General features: G+C 29.7%; 4 protein-coding genes across 17 annotated transcripts; 3 read left to right on the top strand and 1 right to left on the bottom strand.

Moving 5' to 3' along the window:
• Window positions 1–377: 377 nt before the first annotated feature.
• Window positions 378–2,952, top strand: LOC100642259 (transmembrane protein 186). The gene is made up of 2 exons (XM_003399401.4): window positions 378–1,864; window positions 1,939–2,952. The coding sequence occupies exons 1-2, from the start codon at window positions 1,558–1,560 to the stop codon at window positions 2,247–2,249; spliced, it is 618 nt and encodes a 205-aa protein (XP_003399449.1). The 5' UTR covers window positions 378–1,557; the 3' UTR covers window positions 2,250–2,952.
• On the bottom strand, window positions 1,888–4,710 carry LOC100652205 (28S ribosomal protein S7, mitochondrial). Of its 2 annotated transcripts, XM_012314182.3 has the most exons (6): window positions 4,564–4,710; window positions 4,350–4,470; window positions 3,132–3,317; window positions 2,798–3,029; window positions 2,573–2,710; window positions 1,888–2,409 (listed from the first exon to the last, which is right to left on the bottom strand). In XM_012314182.3, exons 2-6 carry the CDS (start codon window positions 4,409–4,411, stop codon window positions 2,329–2,331), a joined length of 699 nt encoding a protein of 232 aa, XP_012169572.2. In that variant the 5' UTR covers window positions 4,412–4,470; window positions 4,564–4,710; the 3' UTR covers window positions 1,888–2,328. The 2 variants fall into 2 exon arrangements, with proteins under 2 accessions (XP_012169572.2, XP_003399447.2); XM_003399399.4 differs by lacking the exons at window positions 4,350–4,470; window positions 4,564–4,710 and adding an exon at window positions 3,558–3,757.
• Window positions 4,711–5,439: 729 nt separating this feature from the next.
• On the top strand, window positions 5,440–8,212 carry LOC100652087 (dual specificity mitogen-activated protein kinase kinase 4). 2 transcript variants are annotated; one of them, XM_003399398.4, is made up of 10 exons: window positions 5,440–5,628; window positions 5,706–5,965; window positions 6,127–6,198; window positions 6,368–6,482; window positions 6,578–6,667; window positions 6,737–6,914; window positions 6,999–7,118; window positions 7,187–7,486; window positions 7,567–7,793; window positions 7,882–8,212. In XM_003399398.4, exons 2-10 carry the CDS (start codon window positions 5,923–5,925, stop codon window positions 8,045–8,047), a joined length of 1,311 nt encoding a protein of 436 aa, XP_003399446.2. In that variant the 5' UTR covers window positions 5,440–5,628; window positions 5,706–5,922; the 3' UTR covers window positions 8,048–8,212. The 2 variants fall into 2 exon arrangements, with proteins under 2 accessions (XP_003399446.2, XP_012169571.2); XM_012314181.3 differs by having other exon boundaries at window positions 5,440–5,965.
• A 640-nt stretch (window positions 8,213–8,852) lies between these two features.
• LOC100651964 (forkhead box protein J1-A) lies at window positions 8,853–18,488 on the top strand. 12 transcript variants are annotated; one of them, XM_048410001.1, is made up of 5 exons: window positions 8,853–9,886; window positions 9,984–10,052; window positions 16,339–16,621; window positions 17,109–17,287; window positions 17,394–18,488. In XM_048410001.1, exons 3-5 carry the CDS (start codon window positions 16,375–16,377, stop codon window positions 17,814–17,816), a joined length of 849 nt encoding a protein of 282 aa, XP_048265958.1. In that variant the 5' UTR covers window positions 8,853–9,886; window positions 9,984–10,052; window positions 16,339–16,374; the 3' UTR covers window positions 17,817–18,488. The 12 variants fall into 12 exon arrangements, with proteins under 12 accessions (XP_048265958.1, XP_048265956.1, XP_048265955.1 ...); XM_048409999.1 differs by having other exon boundaries at window positions 8,853–10,052; XM_048409998.1 differs by having other exon boundaries at window positions 8,853–10,052; window positions 16,309–16,621.
• Window positions 18,489–18,700: the final 212 nt, after the last annotated feature.

The following is an 18,700-nucleotide window of genomic DNA, read 5'->3' as shown; positions in this document are numbered from 1 at the left end:
ATTTAACCTTACGATAATTTATGATTGAATTGGTGGCTCAGCAAGGACCTGCTTGTTAGTATTGACTGGGTCCTTTAGTGAATGTTTGCAAAGCTGATAGCCGCCGAGCTATGACTATTTAGAGGATGCGTGAAAGTATCAACAAAATTAATTTTTAACATATATGTAAATAATATCATGTTCAAAATATCATTCATGATTGAAACATTTCGATGTTATTAAAATTTTTATTAAAAAGATAAAATTATAGTACAGTTTTAGAGTTTACAGAGGTTTTTAGTAATGACAAGAATATTTATATTATATAACATTTATGAAACATTAATTAGATACAAAATAATAATAATGTAATCATAATAATCAACAAAATTTGATTTCTATTACCATTATCGTAGGGCCACTTTTTCCTTCCAACTCTATGCTATTCGGTCCGAGTATACGACCGCATTAAGAAAAGAGAGAAAAAAACAGAGACAACCGAATCCGGATTATTTTTATAGAATGGCGTTACACAACGAATCCTCAATTCTCCAATGAAGCACCTTGCCACTAACAGCCTTACGACCTTACAGTCCATTACAGGATTTTATTTAACATGTTGAAAGAAATGAACAAGAGAGTATCACTGAAATGTGTTGGAAAGACGACGTGCCTCGAACAACAGTTAGACATCTCTGAATCTAAAGTATAAAAATCTTTACAATTTCGTGCACTCTAATAAGCAGAACGGTTTACGCTCTACAGGTATCAACCTACTCATCATTTCCTTAAAATCGCTTTGTATGGCCTTTTCAAGATTTTGGAGAATTTCGCTCGCGTTTTAACTTCAAACAATCCGATAAATTACCTCAACGTTTAAATAAAGAAATACGCAACAAGAAAATTAACTTGGATAATAATTTATATTTAAAACTGAATTGTAATAGATTGAATACTTAAACAAAGATTTGAGCTCATAAAATTTATTTAGGCTCTGAGCGTGAAGGTTCTAATCATCCTAGTTTCTTGGTCGCGGAGCCTATTATCTGCTTGGATTTTACATGACAATCTACGAATTATTTACTACCCAATAACAAAATGTTATTAACTGATACTAATGAACATTACTTTCATTGGAGCTTACAATATTACAAAACGAATCATTTATGCTTTGGCAACTTATTTTCCCATTGTAACGAAAGGTAAATACGAAATTTGAGAGTGATCACCGATATTACTGATTAATAATTTTAACATTTAATTGATAAATTTGTTAAATAAACTTTTGTTCGTTGTCTCGGTCACACTGTTGTACAGTTAAATTCGCCACGTTAAAATTTACTCTGCTATAGAATAAAATATTCACGCTAGAGGGAGTCACAAGCTCCTATACTATACCAGTTCACACAGCCGTAACGCAAGAAATTTGTAGTGCTTGAAGAATTTCTTACATTTATGTGTTTAATGTAAGAGAAAATAGATTATCCAGAGATATATGTTAAGTGAATTAACAGTGCATTATATACAGATTCATTGAATTAGTTCATTGTTGTACATAACAAAAATTTATACTTCCCTATGAATTTACTTACAGTCCATTTTTCCAAGCAACTAAGATTGCTCTTCTATAATAACATTAATGATATAATTAGACGATATAATCATGCATCAAATAAAAAGTATACTACATCAACAACAATCAAATCAGAAAAATTTCCAGATTATAAAATAATTTATATGTTTCCTTATGCCATATATCCTTATATTTTAAATAAACTGAAGCGAAATTACACAATTGGTGTAGGTGCACTTATACCGGTGACTGTATCTTTACAAATGTTAGATTTCATGTCATCCATGGAAAATTTAAGTTTTACAGCTTGTAGTAAGTTGAGATAACATCTAATATTTTTATGTTGAATTTAAACCTTTATTAATACAACTCAATGTGTATTTTAGATTGTTTGTTAGTCCTTATGTTACATACTATTGGTTTTACATGTAATAATTTAGTTGGAACAATATATATGAAAGATAAAGATGACTTAGAAAATCAAGATGTTATAATATCATATATAAATTATTGGGGTAAAAGAATAGATTTAAAGACAACTGTCGATGATATTATTCCTTTCACAGAAAATATGAGGAATACTTCTAATTCGCTATATAAAATCTTAAGCACAAAGTCTTGTAAACAAAAATTGAAAGTGTATATAAAATATGGAAAAATCACAGAAGAAGCTAGTTTTTCCAATATTTTTGGATAATCTTTAACAATATTTATTCCCTTGATTAAATAAATATTATTACTGCAAATAAAAAGCAAATTTACTTTTATGCTTTTTTCTACAACCACCTATAATGTGCATAAGCTCGATTTGCTTCACATTGCTTATGTAAATCATGTTTCTTTTTAATAACTCGTCCCTGCAAAATATATATTTTAATTAAATACAATTATAAAAAAAAGTTAATTAAACATAATTTCACATTCAAAAAGAGGAATTCGTTTTTATAAGAAAAATAATTTTTTGTCATATTATATACTATTTAACACACATAACAAATTAAAAAATTACTATAAATATACTTTATTGTTCGCAGCATCAATGATCTCTTTTGCCAATACATTAGGAAATTTTTCGGCATTCCCCTTGTCTTGTGCACATTTAATTAGCCAATTCATAGATAAAAATCGAGCTCTATTTTCATTCATCGGTACAGGAACCTATATATATTAATTTCTTATATTACAAATTTCAAATACCTATTTAATAAATTATTTATTTAATAAAAATTACATTTGTATGTGTACCTGATAAGATATTCCACCTCTATATATTTTCCGTAGCTCTAAAATAGGTGTACAATTTTCTACAGCTTGATACAAAATTATTTTTGGATCCAATATGATATTTTCTCTATGTTCAGGTGGGCTATTATAATATTCATCCAATTTTATTATCTTAATATTTTCAAAAGTTTCATCTAATAATCTTCTGGCCAACTGTTTTTTACCTTGTCTCATAATATAATTTGTGAATTTTCTGATGTGTATAGAATATAGATAATACATATAAAATATAGGCAATCAATTATTTAAACTTAGAAAAACATTTTTTATTTAAATTAAAAATTTAATTATTTACCTAACCAGATTATCATGAAATTCAGAACATGTCTCAGAAGTATAAGCTGGTTTTATTGGTATATGAGTCAATTTTTTATCTACTGTTTCATTAAATATTATTTCTTGCTCATCTTTCTTATAAATTGGTTTTATATAAGTTGGAGGAAACACACTATAAAATTGGACACCATTTTCTAAATTGCGCCTGTAAAAGAATTTTATTTACTGTAAGTATTTACTGCAAAACTTTAAAAGTTTAACATCATGTAACAATAGTTACATATGATGATAATATGTGAAGTTTTAATAAAACTGTTAAAATTAAGTATTATCGATGAAGGTTATGTGATCAATTTCTATTCGTTACAAAATAAAATAACACGAATTAATATATAACGGTATGTATACAGTATTGAAATTTGTCATATTATACCTTAAGTATTACCTTAAACTAAATAGTATTAATGAATTAAATGTACTTCCACAGAGCATCTTTATATATTTGTTTTGATACTTCTACATAGCATCCCGTGCAGCGCTCAGCAAAGATTAAACGTGAATGTATGTGTCAATGATGAGGACGATATGTTACGTATACTATATAGTTATATTCACACAAATATTTGGGAAATGTAATTTCATTATATAGTGACATTTTCTCAATTCAATAATTTTTATTATTAATAATGTCAGGTTAAACTTTACTTTAGGTATTAAAAAATTATTGGCTTTTTTATTTATAATCTCATAGTTTTTGACGCGTAGAATCTGAAAATGCAAATTTTAAGCTATATGCGTGTGTGTGCGCGCGCGCGCGCGTGTGTGTGTGTTCAAATATATGTGTACATATTTAATTTGAAAATTTTAAGTAAGTTTCTTAACCTTTTTTGTTGAAAATAATTATACATATTTAATATCTTTTTGTATCACATGAAATACTGTATATTATGTACTTTAAATAATGAAAGATTATGAGTAGTTCAGTCATTGAGTAAGTTCAGTAGTTTAATCTATATTCTTTATCTTCAATACTTTTACTGAAGGATGGCGTTACATACAAAATCCTAACATCTTGATCGGTCTTCTATGCTAACCGATTTGTAAAGCACAATTCCCGACATTAAAAGTCTTATCTCCCCCAACAGAGTTCCCAGATCTGTATATATGACCGTGAACTGTAGGTTTTCGGATCGTTTTAACTAGCAATGTCATCAAATCAATGTTATGACGGCGTTACCACAAAATTTCACATAGGCGATGGACAAATTCATCGTCATAGAAGCGACTCCTCCGCCACATCCGATTCTTAGTTGGCCGGTAATTCGATTCTATTTTTTGTGTACATGTACCATCAGTAGCTGTAGTTAAATTTGCAAAAAATTAGTTTGTATTAATGTAACGTAACAGAAAATAAATATTACTCCAAATTAAACTTAAATTCAGTTACATACAAATTCCATGTTTTGCTTGACTGTTTTATGTACATACTGCTCTGCAACCAGCCAGGATAAATCATACCAAGCCGAGAAACCAAACATATGCAAAATACATACAGTTATACACATTTGACTGATTTATCCCGCCAAAATGATCACCACCCGCTTGTAGTCAGTGGCTCTACAGACTCTATTCATTGGACAGATCATGAGTAGCAGTTAATATGACGTTAAGTAATATTAAAATACCCTAAAAATGCTCAATTTTACCAGAGTGAATTTCCTCTCTGTATTCTTATCTTAGAACTTTAGTATCTTAAAACTTGCATTTTCGAATTGCATACATTGAAAACTATAACATTGCAAATAAAGAAGCCAATGATTTTTGTATCCCTAAAGTAAAGTTTAGCCATCTTTTTTCTTAATATCATACGTTAATATTGCTAATTTACCTATATAAAAAAAGTTATTAAATTTTTACGTTTATCTACAATAAATTATTGTAAAGTTGAATAGAAATATACTTATTATTTGAATGCTTACGATATTCTACGATAGTAGCTTAACGATATATTGATGATGGGTTGTGTTGTATAACAAGCTGGGTATTTTAGAAAAGAATTTAATTATAACAGCGTGCTGTAGATAAAATTAAAAATGAATGTAGTAACATACAGCAATAAATTGAACCTTTAAATTCTACTTATCATTTTAGTTTTTATCATTTTAATAACAGTCTCAAACTAAGAGAAAAGGTAACGAAACAAATGTGGTAATATCAGAGAATTTGCAAATATTTTTAATCCATAAGATATCATTTTAGAAAGAAGTAATTTTCTAGATAAAGTTGCTACTAGCGCCTACAATGATTGAGACATAGAACTATAATAGTTCATGAATTCCTTCATAGAGTCTCCAGACTTCCAAAAACATGTATATAAAACGAAAATAAATGAACGAGTAGAAGCAATTCGATACATGAATTTTTTACCAAATTATTGAAGTTCTGATAGGGTATGGATTGATATAAACTTATCATCATTTTACTTTTTCACTTACTCCCACATATTACATTCTATGGTACGTATGCCACCGTTGTTTCGATCATCAAATAAGTGATTGTGATAAGCTTATGGCAAAGTATACTTCTGTGATAGAGAGAAAGTCAAATTGCAATTGAAATTAAGTATTTCTGAAAAAGAAAAAGTAGGATTTTGTATACACTGTTCGCAAAAGAACGAAATTGCACAAATGGTGCACTCGCTGCGGAATATATATGCTAGATTGTTAAAATCTTGCGGGAAGGTCTCCTAAAAGGAGAGCCTTTAATAAGAAATTATTCTTTTGGTAGTCAGCTAATAAAAATATTAAATAATGACGGAGAATCGGGGGAATTTTTCAACTCCAACGAATCAAAGTAAGTTGTAATGTTAGAAAGTTAGTGATAAGTATACAAAAGATTTTATTTACATAACCTAAACGTTAACTGCATCATGGAAAATAACAATTTTATTACGAGTATACATACACATACAAATATATATTAAATTATTCATGTTTGATATTATTAATATTTAGGTTCTAGCAGACCATTTAATTTTCAACATTTGGATTTTGGATCTATTAATGATGTTCAAAATGAAATGTCAGGTAAAGCATGTATACCTGTATTTATATATGTTGTAATATTATAATATAATATTGAACACACTTGCAAATGCACGTACATGTGTATGTGCACCATATATGCACTCATATTTATATGAACACATATACATTTCATTGTAATGTAACAACATCTATGTTCATTTTATAACAGAAAAAAGAAGACAATTCAAACTTAATTTTCAAACACAAGGAAGTAATATATCACTTAATAATTCAACAAACTCTTCTATTTCTAATTCAACTGGAAGTGCAGCTTGTTTACCAATGTAAGTTATGCAATAAATGATATGATAATATTTAATAAATTGCAGTTTTTAATTATTTCCTTTAATATAGCTATTTTTTTGTTTAATTATCATAGATCTTCTCGTCCAAATTTACCTTTATCTTTGCCTAAACTACCAGTGAGACCTTGTACCGTAGTTCCACAAGAACTGCCTGATAAAGCAAGGTATGTATATTTATTAAATATACAAGTATTTAATGTTGTTAAAATGCATGTTAATAAATTATATTGTAGGGATAAATTACGAATGTGTCAATCAATGCAAAGTACTGGAAAATTACAGCTGTCACCAAACGTAGTATATGATTTTACAAGTGAAGATCTTCAAGATCTGGGAGAAATAGGACGAGGAGGATTTGGTACTGTAAATAAAATGATCCATAGGATAAGTGATACTGTTATGGCTGTGAAGGTATATATAATTTAATCTTAGTATTAAAATAATTTTATTACTAAAAACAGCTTACAGAGTACATGATGTTATGTTCAATTATAGAGAATTCGTTCCACAGTGGATGAAAGGGAGCAAAAACAATTATTAATGGATTTAGAGGTTGTAATGAAGTCTAATGAATGTCCATGCATTGTGCAATTTTATGGAGCTCTATTCAAAGAGGTAAGCTTGTGATAGGTTTTTTAATATTAACTTTTCATAACTAACAATAAATATCATGTCTTGACTAGGGTGACTGTTGGATTTGTATGGAACTCATGGACACTTCATTAGATATATTTTATAAGTTTATTCATGAGGTATTAAAGGAAAGAATACCAGAACGTATTTTAGGAAAAATTACTGTTGCCACAGTAAAGGCGTTGAATTACCTCAAGGAAAAACTAAGAATAATTCATAGAGATGTAAAACCTAGTAATATTCTGTTAGATCGACATGGTAATATCAAACTTTGCGATTTTGGTATATCAGGACAGTTGGTAGATTCTATTGCACGAACTCGAGATGCTGGATGTAGACCATATATGGCTGTATGTATAATAATAAATAAGAAGTATTTTACAAGATTTGTAAATAATTAGAAGTATTTGAATTTATTATAATTTTTTAGCCAGAGAGGATAGATCCTCAACGTGCAAAGGGTTACGATGTTAGAAGTGATGTGTGGTCATTAGGTATTACATTAATGGAAATTGCGACTGGTTATTTTCCATATCCAAAATGGAATTCAGTTTTTGAACAACTTTATCAAGTAGTTCAGGGTGATCCACCACGCTTATCTCCTAATGAAAATGGAAATCATTTTACTATGGATTTTGTGAATTTTGTGAATACATGGTACATTGTTTTTGCACTATTAGGCATTGCAGAAATTTTGTTTTTGCATTATTGAATAATGATTTTTTTTTCTATGGTACTATTTCAGTTTAATTAAGGAAGAGACACAGCGGCCGAAATACAACAAATTACTAGAACATCCTTTCATTAGAAAAGCAGAAGAAGATACTGTCGACGTTTCAGCTTATATAAGTGGTGTTCTTGATAACATGGTTCTCAGGGGATTGACACCTTTTACCACTAATCGGCATTAAGTCGGAAGTATAAGATAATATTTGTACCTTAATTTCTATAAGTTTTCAAATCTTAAATTTGATTATTGTAAATGAGTAGGTTATTTGCACTCCGATTTAGTGTAGGTAGTAAAATTAATCAACGTCGATCATTGTCAATAATAAATCATTTTGTGTAGAATCATATTATTGTGTCACGAAGTTCTTATATACATAGTGATTAGAAGTGTTCTAATAACAAGTTGACATTTACTAAATAGTGTATAGAAGACAAATTCTAAATCAGCTTTCTCATTGAAACTATGATATGATTTCAATGAAACACACTTATAAAATTATAAAAAAAACATCTTTTTATCAATTGCAATTATTTAAACGATGACTTGTAACGATGATGAAGTTAAATTTTTTCAATAATTAAATACTTCAACGATGTGTAATGATATTATACATAATATGTTAAAGTAAACGCTATGTTTTAACTTTTTGTAACTTCATGATATAATAACTCTTTGGTCAATTCATTCAAATCAATACAGGAAGAAGACAAAGGAATATACATAATTATTCTTGTTGGAATAAGTAAAAAAGAAAGTGTTAAGAGTTTAGTATATTGTTTTGATGTATCTTTTAATCACAGGATAATAAGAAAGACTTCTATTCACACATAATGTTGTAATATGAACCATATTTAACTTTTTTTATTCCTTTTTTCTATCAATATACATTAGAATGTACTTATTAAGTAAGTATGAAAAATAATTTTATTTTCTTTGATTTAATGTTATAAAAAGGGATTGTGTAAGTAAAGTTGTAAGAAAATTATAAGTCTTTTGCTTTTAATCTGTTGAATAATATTGGAAAAAATAGATTTCTTATTTTTAAAATTACATTATTAAATTTTTAAATATACCAAAAAATGTCTTGATTTTTATAACATAGTTCTTCTATTAATTAAATATGTGTACATACGAGTAAATAAAAAAACACATAATACACAGATATACATAAGTAAATAAATATAATAAGTATTTAATCTATATTATCCACGCGTCCATTAGTTACACATACGTACAATGTATACAAGAATTTAATTTTTTAAATTGATTCACCTTCATAAATTTAATAAAAAGTCTTTCGTGAAAAATACGTATTCCAAAAATTTGAAATTCCATTTTATTTTATTTTTTGTTTTAAATATCATAGAAAATTGTATTTTTTAATTTTTCACTAAGACGCTGCACATCAGCATAGTTTTACTCAGTTACTCATTCACAAACATACACAGGAATATATAAAATTTTATTTATGGTACAAATTCAAATTTAGATAAAATAATTCAAATTGTAAATGAGTTTCTCTGTGCACATAAATTTCATACAAATTTTTAGATTACTTAACTACAAATATAAATAGCTAGACAAGAGTAGCTACCGAGAATGTTATGCTATGGTGTCATCAGAAGTTGATGTTATAATTTTTTAATTTAAGTTATAAGATATTATTAATTGCAATTAGATAATTTTTTTTTTTTTCAAGAAAATGGCTTTTTGTTCTTTTTAAATCGAATTATTCGCATTATTGTAATAGAATTATCTTCGTATATTTATAATATACGTATTATGTATCTATTATATACATATATGCATATACATAGGTACGCATAATATCTTTAACAGTAAATTTTAACTACAATCAATAATCTTTACGAGTGTGTATCTATAATATATATAAGTATAAAGTATATATTTAAATGCACCTGTATGGTGGTACACTGGTACCGTTTACCGTAATAAGAAGATGGCGATAGTATGATGCTAGTGGGTGCTAGTGTAAGTGTACATAATGGCAGCTTCAAAGGTAACACATTTTTTAATTCAAATTTCTACCTAAGTCTTTTGTACCGATTGCGTACTTATAACAAATGTTTATTAATTAAATATACCATTAACTATAGACAATTGATAATTTTAATCATGAGCGAGACCTTTTCTGCACGGATTGACGCGAATAATTATTTATATCGGTAAGTATTAAGTTTATTAGAATTTATGATTACGATCGTATTTGCATAATATTATCGGGTAAAAACATATTTTACTCGGAAAAATACCGAAATAAAACATAAATCCGAATATTATTTGGGGTACCTAAAATAATATTATACCTGATCATGCTTTATGTATTGTAGCTTGTAATGTTTCGAAATAGAAACTTGTTATTTAAATAGGAAGTTATCTAAAATTAATTATAGTAGGTATACGATAGAAAATCTCTATTTCCAAGTTATATATCTTTTGCAATATATATTTTGTTTAAGAATGTTTAAGAATTTTGAAAGGAATATAGTTATTCGTTTTATAATTAAAAACTTCGCTAAATCTATATCGTTGATATAACAATTACTCTAGCTGCCTTTACTATCGCTGCTGTGGTAGTTGGAATCAATTTCTTTGAATATTTTATAAAAGCACCATCATTCTCCTAAAATCTATACTCCCATTCGCGTCTATATTTGTAATGTTGCGAGGTAGTATCTGGTCTTTTAAGTTAACCATTGAAATACGTCCACATCATCTTTCATGTGGTGACCTATAAACATTTCCTAAGGGGATATGTTACAATCTATCGATCTCTAGTCGATCAACGCTTTTCAAGGAAATACTCTTTTCTAACTAAGAAATAAGTCGTGTATAATAGGTTCTCAATATTAGTACTTACATATACACCCTCTTGAAACTTTTAATATTTTTTTTTTTATTTCATTTAATTTATTTTAATACAGGTATGTAAGTAGCTAAGTAGAAAAGAAAAGATTTTAACATTTCTCTGAGAAAATTGTAGAGCATCGTACTAATCGTACCAATAATCTTTTTTAAAAAGTTTCGTTATTATAAATTTCATATTCTATGTTCTTGCAATTAAACACCTAATTAGGCGCGTATTTATAATCTAAAGGAATTTATTAACATGAGAATTACAAATTTTCGAAGTTTTGTTGTAAAACTGAAAACGAAATTTAGCTTTATAACGTATTATGTAATATAATAATATTATTATGTAATACGTAATATTTGTAATAATATTTGTAATATAAGTAATAATTATTATGTAATAAGTAATATTTAACTAAGAATTATCGAAAGAAGGGAGGAGCAAGGTGTAAACGATCGTACACGACGAGGATAGAATAAAAAAGGAAATAAAATAATAATGACAAATTTGTAATCACGCAATTGTTTGCAAGCGGTGAAATAAAATTACTAGAGGAAAGAATTACGAAAGTATTTCAGCGACAATTGGTAATGATAGATGGTGGTAAAACGTAAAGTGGTCATGAGTCACAACCTGACGCGGTACGGGGAGGATAGCAGGTGCTACTACTGTTGGTGCTGGTACTGTTGGTGCTGCTGGTGCTACCATTATTGCAGGGGTGGCCAGCTGGATAGGCCAGCAAGGGAACGGATGTTCCCAGGAGATTATTGATCGTGTATGTAGATACTTCCATTTGGACTGCGTAGACAGCATGGAATTTTGCTGAAATGTATTGAAACTATCTTTTTCTAATTTTTTTAATTGCAAGTACAAAATTGGATTTATATATACTTACCAGAGATACATGACCATATTTTCCATATTAGAGAAGATTACAATGGTTATCTATCCAATGTAATAGACATGTACAATATCTTTTCATAAGGAAATTTATCAATTCCATTAGACAGGTATTGGCTACAAAACTACACATCTTGGCTACAGAATAATTTTTTGTCGATATTTCTGTCCAATTTATAATTTAATAATAGAGGTAGATCTATTTCTCTAGATCCAAATTTGCTTAGAATGAAATCGCGTTATAAAATACTTTAATTATACAGAGCGAGCAACGTAACTGGAACTATATATAACGTAGGTACACTTTGGTAGAAAGCTGCGTAAGTGGCAATAATAATAATCTTAAGGAAAATTGATTCGGACGAATGTTTGACTCAAAGACGATGCATGATTTGACTTTTTCTTATCGTTCGTATCTTTCGAAATCTCACGATTACCTTCAATTCTCTTAAGTGAAAATCAGATTTCCTCTTACTGTGAAAATTGTTTGGCAAACTCATGGAATAACAGCAGACACAAATAAAATATTTATCGTTCTGTCAATATCTTTTATTTTTTATTACGCTTGTGATTTTATAGACTCATGTATAGATATCATTGAAATCTTAAAAGTTTAAACATTGAAAAGCTTTGAACGACGGTATGTCTTTTAATCGAATATTTAATGTCAAATATTGTTAAAAATACACGGCTGTGTTGTTTTATGAACGTTGATCGTTAGATTTATCGATGCACATCCTTAGAAGTAGTAGATTAAATTTCATAAAAATCATGGAACCACAAGAAGAAATCTAAAAGAGTTAAATTTAGAGACGCGAGGTAGGTGATCGCTTGATAGGATCTCGACAAGCAACCCCAACTCGGCAAAGAAACAGTTTGATACGTGCCCGTTGTGAATTAATTTTGATAAGTTAGGCGATAGAATCTTTCCAAAACTCGTTTAATACCGCTTCATCGTACGAACATTTCGAAAAACACAAGCGATAGAAGAAGACGGAAAAAGTACGCTAATAAATAGCGTACCACGTGGCGTTCGTTAAATGCGTTCATTTGGACCGCATTTCGCCGAAGTTATTAGAAAGTTATCGAAGCGATTCGAATTACTTGCCTTTGTTCTTAATATACGTGTATCGGCGTAAATTACAAGTTTAGTTAGAAATTACAATAGATAAGAATGTGCGATGCGAGTAAATATGAAGTAATATTTGAATTAAAATCGAACGAATATACATATAATTTATTTGACAATATTTAAGACTATTTCATGATTCCACGAATAGAGAGGGTTGGTCAACCATTGGATAACGCCCACACCATGAACCTGCGTGTAGGGTGAAATTGAGTTCGGATCTTGTGTAAATTTGTCAGGAAAATTTTGTCCTAACGATCCTAACGGACATCGACCAATAATAAGCAGGCTTCTGAAATTTAACACGCCATTCTTAACGTCGTCGAATAGCTACGGTTCTCTCCCCTCTCTTTCACGTTGGGATATCGCAAGTGACGGTCACTGCCTTCCTGATTCGATCAATGAAAGTACCTGTACCAGACGTTCAAGCTATGCGACCACCCCTACTGACAATGAAGCATATGACCATCTGATTTTCATTTACGTACTTTCTGAACATTACTACCCATATATGTACACTTCGATCATCATTATCGATAGTACAGACTGTAACCTTCAAATCAATCTATTTTTTTCTCTTAACACGAATAGTACATACATACCTATTTATATTGTTTTATATCTGCCAGAATGCATCATCCACATAGGGAATTGTAGTATATTTCCAATTAATATTTCTTTTAAAGATATTACAAACAAACTTTGCATCGTTGATTTGTATTTTACATTTATCTAACCCCAGTAAAACAATTTTTTTTTAATACAAAAATTATATATAGGTATACCTATTTGATTAACGCATTCGAATACGTATTCAACTTTTTGGAATAGAAACGGCAGATATGACGTTACATAAATTATAAGTTCTGCTTGCGATGACGATTCGTGTTAGAGGTATTTGCAATACAATCGTAATAACTATATAGAGTACGAATAACGTTTAGAAGCAGGCACGAAGTAATTTCTTATGAAAAGGTGAGAAGAAAAAAAGAATCAAATTTCTTCATACGACGCTCCGTTTTCAAGGAAATCGATTTTGAAAATTTATAATTTAAAATATGCTCGAACGTGGTTAATTCCGGACTGGGCAGGAATAAATAATCGACAGAACGTTATTCTACGTGTAAAAACAAATTGAAAATGCGGAACGAAATTAGTCCACAAGACGCTTTGTTTACGAGAAAAATGAATTTGAATATTTATCATACGCCAATTCCTAGTTAAATATGTTCAGACTTTATTTCCCTGCAAATGAAGCCTCGAACGAACGTTTTTGACTTATTTTTGTATGTATGTAATTAGTCATGTTCAAGCATACTTGATAAATTTTCAAAACACGAAAAAAATAAATCAATAACTTACACTTAACAATAACAAATTAATAAGAAATAAAAACAAATCAAAATAAATTTTCAATTTTCTCGAAAACGAAACGTACGAAAAAATTTGATTCTTTTTTTCTTCTTACTTTTTCATAAGCAGTCGCCTCGTATCCGCTTGTACGTGCTTTTTAGCCGAAGCCTGTATAATAATATTTCAAATAAAATATCACATAAATACGTTTATTTATGTTGAGTTTTCCTCCTATGTTTTTTAAATCGATATTTGTAACAGCAATCGAATAGTTGAAGATTTTGGTATCTATTATAATAAGCTTCAAAGCCCTAACACTTTGCATCGAATTAGAATTGCGGATTACGGTCGTAAAGTCTTTAAAAATGTAAATAACTTTAAGAAAGGTAACGTAGTAACGTAAATAAGCAATAGGTACCTATGTATGTAGTTACAGTGTACATACTTATATAGCGTGTGAAATATTGTATACATATTTATTATTTAACGATCTGATATAAAGTATCCTTTATTACTCACCGCTATTGATGTTATGAAACGTATCCCAAAAAGGTTCTGCCGAGGAAATTACAATAAAAATCAATCTCTTCTCTAAGATACGCAAGTATCTAAGTATAAGCTTTATTTTTCGAATAGTATTTCCAGATTTTTAACATAAGCGGAAAGTTATAATCGGACTTTATTAAAAAGATAAAGCTACTAAACTATATCTGCATAAAGAATGATACGTACCTACGTGTATTTACTCATGTGTAAGTATAAGTATCTACTTAAAAATTCCAAATATAAGTGTTATATAAAACGGTAAATTGTTTATACATTATAACATAAAAAGTTTCCAAAGTTAATAAGTTTCCTTTTCTTCTTAAAATGAATTAAAAAACAATTAAAATCAATTAAGGTATATGACTATGTAGAGATGAGATATTATTTAAAAAAACGATATTACTGCGATGAATTACAATCCCCATGATTAAACCTACGTCTTGATTTTATTGCTATATAGGTAGTACTTATCTATCAAATATTTTCCATATTAGGTTGGTTACCTATTTCAACTCTGCAGAAGAACGTATACATGACGTAACGAATTATAAACAAATTCCTATTTAAGACAGATATGGCTTATTTGGTGGAATTTAGGAACCGTTGTAGACCGAAAGAAGCTTTCCTTCTAAGAAAATTACTTTCACTTTTTATTTCGTTGCCAAAGTTTGTATAAAATAAAGCGGGAAGGATAGAGGCAAAAATGCGAGCTCGAGTTCCCCCGTTTACTGTCCAAGAAATTAAAAGAAGGGAAAGGTTTGCGTTTGCACGCAGGTTTGAACAGCGTGTAAGTACATATGGTCCACCTGCAAAAGGGAGCCAACACCTGTCACGCACACCAACCACGGCCAATGGTTTACAGCACGGCAAGCAAGTAGATTCAAAGTGGGGGATTATCAGGGCTTTCGTTACCCCTTGGTACTAGTTTCATTCGAACGATCATGCGGTTTACATGTTTTGTTCTATACATTGGTGAGAATGTACGTATATGATGTAATAAATCGTAATCGGATTCATGTTCTCGAGTTTTTTTGTAAGTTCGCATAAATGTTTGTTTTACCGTGAAGGATCTTAATTTGCGCTCGATGTATTACCTCGGGGAACGTTTAGAGGTGTGTTGTAATTTTGAAATAAGAATTTTACTTGAACTTTTACTTGAACGCACTTCGTGAAACTCTCGTATTGATTTACCGTCCGATTGTTTTTACTGGATATTGCGATATCAGTCGTACCTAATATCAAATATCAGCGAATTTCGATGCGTAGAATCAATCTTGGAAAAAAGATCTTTTCGCTTTCGTTTTGTTCTTTTACCAATAAGTAGGTACGTGTCGACGTCTGTGTCTTTTCGATTCTGTTATAACATTATTGAATCATTAGTATAATCAGTTATATGTAAAGTATTTTATTTTTATAAATTTATTTTAAACAAATTATCGTAGATATAGATCTTTTTAATAATATTCGATCCAACTTAATCGTTATTCTAATCGTAATAGTTATGTATACCTCGAGTGTAATATAAAACTGTATAGAAATATAATTCTCACTTTATATCGCTAATGTCCGAAAATTTGTAAATAATAACAATAGGGTAAATGAAAAAACTAGAAACTGAAATAATAATTTGTTTAATAAGTTATGTATAGATATGGATACTTTCATCCAGGCTCTGAGCACGCCTTCGATACATATGCGATGAAAAATGGTGAAAATGAAGGGAGAATCGATCGATACTAAGAAACCAACGAATCGTGGTGTATCAATTATGAAAGAAAATATGCATAATGACGATTACGGCGTTGAGGCAGAATTGACAAGTCTTTCGTGGCTACAATCGCTTGACATTACAAGTGCTTCTAGTTTGCCAACACCACCCTGTTCTCCATCTCCGCCTCCGTTAACGCGACAGCCAAGAAAAAAACTTTCACCCCTAATTAAGGCCGAATTAGGTAAGTGAAATTGATTTTATCGCATTGTCATTCGTCGTGTCTGTATTATCATAAACTTATAAAAAGTAGAAATCTGTTGTTACCACAAATTTTGACTCGTTGAATTTAGGTTTGCAGATGGTCCTTTTTTAACAATTTAATATGGCTAATACAATATATGTCTACGGCTAAAGAAATAATAGCTACATAGGTACATACATAGATACACAGATAGGAAAATAAATAATTTTCTAACTAGTATATATTTATTCACTTTTTTTTAAAATACCGTTCGTTTATCAAATCTAGCAAATACTTTCTTGTACATGTAAGTAACTACCTATTCAAGGTATAATGTTGAGTATAGGTATTTACATACGCATACTTGATCTACGTAAATAAATCTACATATATAAACATAAAAATATTCGAGAAGCAAAGAAAATCGGCACGTAAAAATATTATGCTTGCAAAGCATCAACGACGTAAGATAATTTTATTTGTTCAGATCTAGCTGCAAACGCCGAGAAGTATCGAACTGACCCTGACGCAAAACCGCCATTTTCGTATGCGACGATCATTTGCTTGGCGATGCGTGCAAATAATAACAAAGTGTCCCTTTCAAATATATATGCATGGATTCGAGAAAACTTCTTGTTTTACAAATATGCTGATCCAGCTTGGCAGGTATAGTTAAAAATAAGATAAATTTCAACGTTGAAAATATGCGACATGTTTTGTGAACATAATTAAATAGATATTATCTAACAGCGGTTTCCTTTATTTCAAACAGAACTCAATTCGACACAATTTATCATTGAATAAATGTTTTGTCAAGTTACCACGTTCAAAGGATGAACCAGGCAAAGGTGGTTTCTGGAAATTAGATTTGGAAAGAATGGAAGAAGGCAGAAAATCGAAGCGACGCGCAACCATGTCTCAACGAATTCGTGGATCAAAGAAGCTAACAGCTGCAAAGACGATGGTAACGAACAATATTCAAAGCAATGGCGCCCCATCGATCAACTGTCCGTCGACGTTATACGAGACACCGCCCAGTAGCGTATCTCCTCCGATTCCAGACTGTCTCTCGGAAATTCCCGATTCTACCCAAGTTAGTTTAAGCGAAGATGATCTCACTGGTTTGTTAATTGCTACTGCGGGTTGGGATGAGAATCAGTTGGATCTCTTAGATTCCCTTCTCGATACTCTTTAAAAGATTGGCCGGTTAAAGCCTTTTGTACACAAACTCTGACATTTATATTTAACTTTCTTAACTACTCGTTATCCTACAAATTTATAGATACGTTTACGATCTTTTTCACGAATATGAAAGAAATTTGAGTAAGTGGCTTCAGTTTCTAAACATTCGGTACGTGATTCAAACGATTATACATTCTTACGCATCTAGTAGATACTCGAATGTTTTAAAGGATGTTATAAATATTTTCATTTTGAATATTAACCGACAGTGAGAGATATTTAAAGCGAATAAGAAACTATTATTTTGCCCAGTATCACTCTATTTATGTTTATCGTACCTACGTACGTGGTGTCGATCGAGGATAAATTTCTGAAAGGGCAAAAAAATTGTGTATATAAAATATGTATTTCAGTTACTTTAAATTAATTTCAAACATAATATTTATTTATTCGCAACGATAATTATCACCGTTGAAATATTTGTTAATACGAAAATATGATTTGTGCTTATTACTTGACTGAATACATACATATATCTATTAGACGAAAATTCTACAATAAATCGATAGTTAATAATACTGTGTATGAAAAATAATTATAATATATTTGTAACACAGTAATTTGCAGTGTGCCTTCGAATAAAGAATAAATATTTATAGTATCATACATTTGCCAAGTCGATTAATTCGTGTAGAGTATGTTTCGTATTCCTGCTTCAAAATAATAAAATACAAAGTGCCTTATAAATACATAAATATTACCAGTGAACAAATTATACTTCGATTTTTATCTCTTCGATGCAATTTTCTTGCGCCAGTAAAAGAATTAAAGGAACGTTATTCTGGGAAATTAGAATGTAATAATCAACACTCCGATCGTAATTCATTAAACAAAAAA

This window comes from Bombus terrestris, chromosome 11, assembly GCF_910591885.1.
Source record: "Bombus terrestris chromosome 11, iyBomTerr1.2, whole genome shotgun sequence".
In the NCBI taxonomy this organism is placed as follows: Eukaryota; Metazoa; Arthropoda; class Insecta; order Hymenoptera; family Apidae; genus Bombus; species Bombus terrestris.
The sequence above is the reverse complement of the archived record's forward strand: the minus strand, read 5'-3'. Positions and strand labels throughout refer to the sequence as shown.